This window comes from Montipora foliosa, chromosome 8 (genome assembly GCF_036669935.1).
Source record: "Montipora foliosa isolate CH-2021 chromosome 8, ASM3666993v2, whole genome shotgun sequence".
Taxonomy (NCBI): domain Eukaryota; kingdom Metazoa; phylum Cnidaria; class Anthozoa; order Scleractinia; family Acroporidae; genus Montipora; species Montipora foliosa.
The window spans coordinates 45,696,896-45,704,395 of record NC_090876.1 but is presented as its reverse complement, the minus strand read 5'-3'; the positions used below and the strand labels follow the sequence as shown (position 1 = coordinate 45,704,395).

General features: G+C 39.2%; 1 protein-coding gene across 1 annotated transcript in view; it reads left to right on the top strand.

The window, feature by feature from the left end:
* Positions 1-7,500, top strand: part of LOC137967369 (uncharacterized) — a 45,487-nt gene that overhangs the window by 24,043 nt on the left and 13,944 nt on the right. The window contains exons 4-10 of the mRNA XM_068813905.1: positions 861-894; positions 1,654-2,240; positions 4,067-4,360; positions 4,834-5,062; positions 5,372-5,652; positions 6,229-6,280; positions 6,380-6,966. Of these exons, the coding sequence (XP_068670006.1) occupies positions 861-894; positions 1,654-2,240; positions 4,067-4,360; positions 4,834-5,062; positions 5,372-5,652; positions 6,229-6,280; positions 6,380-6,966 (2,064 nt within the window). The remainder of the gene's footprint in view (positions 1-860; positions 895-1,653; positions 2,241-4,066; positions 4,361-4,833; positions 5,063-5,371; positions 5,653-6,228; positions 6,281-6,379; positions 6,967-7,500) is intronic.

The following is a 7,500-nucleotide window of genomic DNA, read 5'->3' as shown; positions in this document are numbered from 1 at the left end:
CAGGCTGTTATATTATTTTGAACCCTGAATTGAATGTAAATGATGGACATATGGATGAAGAAACATTTTCAAAGGTTTATAGAAGAGTTTTGAAACTTTTAGGAAACGTTTGTAGTAACCTTTGGCGTTTTTAATTGCTCAAAATGTAAGACTTGTAGTTGTAATTACATAAAGAAGAAGCCCTATTTAATGCTCTCCAGGCCGCGCTGTCGTATTGCTAGCATGCCGGGAGTTTTCGGTTTAAGCTCTCCCGCCCATAGCCGGCAGCCAGTCGCTCGTCTATAAACTGTTGAAGTGCATTATTTTGTTTTTGAAGTGAGGTGATGTTGGGTTACTTTTGAAGTTGAATTAGGTGTATTTGAATTTCGAAGAAGTATATTGTTGACCTAGGGAGACAATGTTTAACTGTGGATTGGTTGTTGATGTTAGAAGCAAATTTGAACTGATGCGGGCAACCTTCCCGACAACTTTTGACCACGATCGATTGTAGCTAGCTGGAAAACCTTTGTTAAGACATTACTGTCGTTGGTTTCCATTAAAACCGCATTTTACTCAAGTGAACTTATTAAATGCATGGGTCAAAGAATCCCGAAGAGAATTTAAAGACCTTGTATCACCAATATCTGCTGATGAAATAATTAACATCATCATGAGAACTTCATTTAATTAATAACTCCTTAGTTAGAGAGTTTTCCTCGTATCGTCACCTGAAATAACTTAACTGATAACTAGGAGAGCAGTTTCGTTCCCTTCACTTAGTCCACTTGTCGCGAGCTTTAAACCTGCAAAGCGAGTTTAATTATCCGAAGTCTTGTATATTATATTTTTTATTCTAACACATTTCTTCTTGATCGTTACAGACGTTTGCAAGTATAGTCGTAATTTCTCAAAACGGTATGTAACTCACCTTTTGTCAGTGGGCCCTCTTAGGTTAGGTATGTTGGCAGAAGCTAAGTCGCAAGGCGCTGACTTTGACTATTTCGTTTATGGATACGCTTCGCTGTGCTTTGTAAAATCTTTCATTTTAATTTAAGCCTTTAATTAAATCCCCCTTACATATCATTATAGCTGCTCTGGACTATTTTGTCTATAATTACATAAAGAAATTATTTCTTTCCTTGTTTTCTTTGGCCCTTTTTTCCTTCCTTGCTTAATTTCTCGCTGTTTCCTCTCTTCCAGTCGGTCATATCTTTGTTTTTATTCAGTTTTGTCAGAGATGGTAATCATTGACCATTGGCTACTAAACAATGGAGAGAAAGACATCAGGTTGGTGATGTCGGCACTGAGGTCAATACAATACAATACATACTTAATTGACTACTCCCCACAGGGGCTTTTCAGGGCTAATGAAACACAATCAACGAAACGACAGAAGAGAACAACAACCTTTGAACATCAACTGTTAAGAATCCCAACTGGCCGGAGGCAAACCAGTTGGCTATTTGCAAGTGCAGCTGGGAAGTTGAACCAGTGACTACCCGGATCAAATTCAACGAGTGGTCAGAGCGAGTCTTAAACCCGGGATCTCCGGATTTCAAGGCAAGCGCCCTAACCACTAGGCCAGACTGCCGCCCAACTCAATTTCGTTTATCCAAATTACCAATAACTCTACCCATTTTGGACAATTCATTGTTGTATTTTTTCTTTTTGAAGCTACATCAGCACCAATGCTGAGTCACCAACCACCTTTATCGAAGGCAGATGTCCAGGCAGCAAGGCTTTTTTAATAAGACAAGCAGGCAGTGTCTTCAATTACGCCAAGTCACCAATAATCAATATAACTGGCCGAAGCTTTACGATTTCAATGTGGATCAAACAAATGCAGTGGAACCTTGGGCCTCAGGATGGCGGAATATATGGTGATTGGAGAAATCCATGGCAGTTTTTACTCAGCTATAAAAATCAGAAGTTTATATTCAGTCGCCATGTGCTCAACCCTAAGAAAGAAGGGGAATGGTGGTCCGTAGAAAGTGCCACAGTTCCCCTGGGTAATTGGACACACGTTGCTATCACATGGAATCACTTGACAGCAAAAGTATTCATCTTCGCTGATGGCAAAGAAGTAGGATACACGGCATATTATGCCAAGGAAACCTTTTACCCACCCACTCAGGCAAACTATTATACAATTGGCTATGACAGTCGTATTCGGGGTCATAAAGGTGAATTCTACGGAGCAGTGATGGAGCTTTATGTCTTTGGCACGGCACTGTTACAGGATGAGATTAATAGCTTAAGAGGTGAGATATTACAGATTAGGAATTCATAAACAATAATTAGAGACAAAAGCCATATGAGACACCACAGGCCCTTCAGAAAATTATTTCAGTTTATAAATGGGAGCAATTGAAAATAGAAAAAGTCGCAAGAAAGCAAAGTAAGTAGCTGCAATCTTGGCCAAAACAGTTGAGAAAACTGATGTTTAAAGCCTTTCCGAGTAAGTGCAGAAAATAATCAACGGAGTTATTAGAGTATATAAATCATAGCCTTTCGGTCTGTAATAGGGTATCATTTTTTACGAAACTGACCAGTCGGTTGAAGATTTTATCAAGACTAAGGAAACCAGAAATTCCCACTCAAGAATATAAAAAAGTTTAAGTTTACGTAACTCAGCCTCAACAGTGTCAATAAATGGCTATCATGTAACACCTCTGGATATTATTAACTGTCAATAATCGGAATTTAGAGGGAAATCGGTGGGAGTTTACTCTAATATAGTGTAGCAAAATTCAGCTGAATTAGCTCTGGTATAGGCTAAGGGTTCCAGGGTCCCAGCGGCACATCCCCACCCAGATATTTCTAAAGTGTCCCCCCAGGCCTTAACGTTTCCCCAACGGTGACGGCTTCCCAATTCAGGCAAACTCAGGCAAACTACTACACAATTGGCCACGACGGTCGTATTCGGGGTCATGACGGCGACTTAAAGTTTAAAGGAGCAGTAATGGAGCTTTATGTCTTTGGCACGGCACTGTCTCTGGATGAGATCAATAACTTAAGAAGTGGGATATTACAGATTTGCTCTTCATAGATAAGGATTAGAGCTGACAGCTGCATAACCACAACAGGTCCTTCAGAAAAAAATTGCAGTTTATGAAAGGATGTAACTGAAAATCGAAAATATATCCAAATCTTGGTCGGAGAGCGAGAAGCAACAACTAACTCAAAAAACAAAATAAGACTGATTTTCCTTTATTTTTTCTGCTAAGCTTTTCATTCGTTCCCCATTTCAAAGGGCTTTTGTTAAAGGAGAACTCGCTGTTCGTGAAATAGTTTCCTAATTAATGAAATTTGGTTATTGGCTGATTAGTAAACACGTCGATATAATTGAGAATTTTGCCTCTACTATACATCTGAAAAACACATACAAAGCTGTAGGTATATGGGCGCGTTGGTCAGCCACGCCCATGACACAGTTTTATTCATTTAAATAATGAATATCTCAGTCTATAATATATGAGAAACTGGAAGCAACATAGCCGGGCACGTACATCCATTAAAAAACAAAAACAAAACCAATAACTGGGAAAAGTTGGGACTGTGCATCCCGCGTCACTTGTATGTTGCAACCTTCGGGGCTGAAAGGTGTCTACGTTGCATTGTACTACATGTAAACAAAAAGGAAAAAACAAAGTAAACTTGTCGATTACAACCGAAGGCAGCGAGGCTGACCATAGAATGACGTCTAAAACCGTTACTATTCAGACGCAGCACCCACGATCGTAGCTCTGCGCGCTACACCCGCGCCTGGGTCTCTTTACCATGCCGGAAAAATATCAATTTATGGTAATCCCGATCACCACAATTTAATTTTATTTTTAAGATCTCAATTTTAACATACATCCCATATTTATTAAGCCAAAGGCTCTTATAAGGTCAACTGAGTCCCTCGGTGCTTTGGACCTGAATAATACACTTTTAATCAACAACCAGTGTATCTTTATTACGACAAACTTTTCATGCACGTCTTTCGCCATTATTATTCTTTTGGCTTTGCCATTAGCGATCTTCTTTGACGTCTTTGTTAACAGTTATAACGTCAGTTATTATCTTGGCTGTCTGTCAATAGGTTTTCCTATAATCACAAACGAGAACAAAGACGTATCGGGGGGCACCGTTGAGGTCAGATGGAGCCCCCCTCCAGAAGGGGCGTGTCCAGTTGTGAGATACACCATACACTTCAGAGTTGTACAAGTATCTGATAATAGCATATGGAGCTCCATACATGTCAGCAGCAACGCATCCAGCTACACTCTTCATCTAAGTTGTAGAAAAGAGTATGAAATAGCACTCACGTCGTTCAATGGTTATAAGGAAAGTGCCTTAAGTGAAAGCAATCGGTGGAAATTCAAAACTGGGGGAGGTAAGTTTAGTTCAAATACCATTTCATGACTTAAGCATTAAGGTAATTTATGGAAAATACTGAACAGCAAAAACACGTTGATTTTGGCCCTTAGAAGGTAACCTGGCGCCTGTAACATCGAGACGATTTAAACTGCGATAAGGAATCTCGGAGAATATAAAGAACGTCAAAAGTGTCTCAAAATCAGGTGATGACGCCGTATAACTCGACGTGAATGTGCTCCTGACATGGTGCAACATGACATCTTGTCCAGAGCGCGATTGATGACAATGCTAAAAACCCACGTTTTAAAAGAGAGTGTGTCATACAAGGTATTAATATTAATACAATAAACAATCAGCAAAAGCTTCAGTGAAATGAGTGGCTACATTTATGGCTCACCTCGATCAGATTTTTTATCGCCCGTAGAATAAAAGAAATGATTCGTAAAACAACACTAAGCATAGACTTACTCTCAGTTGTCTCGATTACAGATGCCAGCTGTTGTGTTGATGTGAACTGGCAAGTCGCCTTTACTCAGTCAAAGTACTGGTCAAATTGTACACTGGGAAGATACCTAAATGGAATACAAAGAACAGGGCAACCAAATTCACAAGGTGGAATACACTTAATTACCAAGGGAAAATGCTGTGAGCCTTCTTACGAGTACCAGGATGAAACTCTTGATTGCCACATAGTGGAATGGAAAACTCCACTGAGCAGGTCACTTTAACTCTTCACATATTGAAATTAAGCTCTTTAAAATTAAAACAGTTTCTTTTGAATTAATAATTTTTAACTCGAGAAAATGGAAAGGAGATGATTTGATCAAGTGAAATTAAAAGTTGACGGGGATTTGTCCATTTGAGGTGCATCGGTTTAAACGTCTTTTTAAGAAACAATGATGTTAATTCAATTTATATAGAGGTTGGTGATTCCATCAGGCTGACTAAAACAAGTGATCGTTTCCCTTCGTGAAGCGTCATAAAAACACTTTAACAGCCAAAAACATATTTACCTTCTATAATTCAGGGCCCGCACCTGGGCTGTCTGCGCTGAGGGATATTTCCTTCGAGGACTTCTACGTTCCAGTGGTACGTCACTACAAAACATTGAACAAGCAAAATGCTGCAGACCACGAAGCTTGAAGAAAGTGTCAATAAAGTGTGATGATCACAGTGTTTCGAAATCACTGGATAAGAAAGGTTGGAGCAAATGCCCAGACTGGTACTTTATGGTTGGCGTGTACAGAGGAAACTGTAACGATTTGAGCTGTATTGAGATGTTTAAATGCTGCAAGATGCTACCACCAGGTATAAAACCCTAAACATAATCAAAAGCACATTATACCCTGACAGGCATCTCCCGTGTTAAAACTGCATTTTCACAGAACTGCAAACTTTTACACAGGCTTTGAGATGACATTTTAATCAAACTAAAAGTCAGGTTGCGTACACGGAGAAACAAGAGTAAACATTCTTTCTCCGTTAAAACCCTCTCTTTTGCAAATGGTTTGGTAGGAATTTTGCGGGAGGTCCCAACTTGAGGAAAAATCGAGTGAGGTCTATGAAAACACCAAGAAACGGACTTGGTATGAAAGTGAAGCACTCTGTCTGAATCTGCTCCTGACAGTCCAACATTTGTTGTGTAACAATGCCGGAGGCATGGATAACCTCGGTATCATTCAAAAACCTTGCTCAATGCTCAACGCATGGCTTTAAAATATTGGAAAAGTGACAACTACATCTCAGTTTCTCGAATTTCCTTCTTTCTTTCTTTCTTTTTGTCTTTTTGTTTTTTTTTTTGTTTTGTCCTTCACTCTTTCTTCCTATCATTTTGTTTCTGTTTCCTATCGAACATTTTCCTTTATCTTAGTTTTTTTTTTTCAGAGATGGTAGTCCTTGACCATTGGGTACTAAACAATGAAGAGAAAGACATCAGGTCGGTGATGAACACTGAGGTCAATTTCGTTTATCCAAATTACCAATAAGTCAACATAATTTAGACAATTCAATGTTGTATTTTTTTGTCTTTTTGAAGATACATTAGCACTGATGCTGAATCACCAACCACCTTTATCGAAGGCAGATGTCCAGGCAGCAAGGCTTTTTTAATAAGACAAGCAGGCAGTGTCTTCAATTACGCCAAGTCACCAATAATCAATATCAATGGCCGAAGCTTTACGATTTCAATGTGGATCAAACAAATGCAGTGGAACCTTGGGCCTCAGGATGGCGGAATATATGGTGATTGGAGAAATCCATGGCAGTTTTTACTCAGCTATAAAAATCAGAAGTTTATATTCAGTCGCCATGTGCTCAACCCTAAGAAAGAAGGGAAATGGTGGTCCGTAGAAAGTGCCACAGTTCCCCTGGGTAATTGGACACACGTTGCTATCACATGGAATCACTTGACAGCAAAAGTATTCATCTTCGCTGACGGCAAAGAAGTAGGATACACGGCATATTATGCCAAGGAAACCTTTTACCCACCCACTCAGGCAAACTACTATACAATTGGCTATGACAGTCGTATTCGGGGTCACAAAGGTGAATTCTACGGAGCAGTGATGGAGCTTTATGTCTTTGGCACGGCACTGTCACAAGATGAGATTAATAGCTTAAGAGGTGATATATTACAGATTAAAACTTCATGGACAATGATTAGAGATTCAGATCAGAAAGTGATTTCATTTTATGAATGGGAGCAATTGCAAATCGAAAATGAAATTCAAATCTTCGCATGATGGCAAAGTAACTAGCTGCAATCTTGGACAAAACTGTCAAGAAAATTGATTTTCAAACCTTTCTAAGTGCAAAAATAATCAACGGAGTTTGAAGACCCCGTCCTACCTATTCAATATTGTTTGGGCTTCCTTAACGTTTCCCTAACAATGGCGGCTTCCCAAATTTTACATTGAATAAGAGTAGGGGAAAGGGGAAGTTACTTTAGAAATATTGTTGACCTACACATACTAGAGAAGCATTTTTGTACTCCAAGAGGCCTGTTGTCTTACGTAGTTCTGTCCAAAATTGTTGTTTTCTTCAGATTCCTGAGGAATGTTTCCAAAAGAAATATCGTAATCTACATTTCAATGCCAACAGGAATAGGCTTATAGAAAGAAGGCCATTGTTTGATTAGTTATCAATAGCATAAGAATA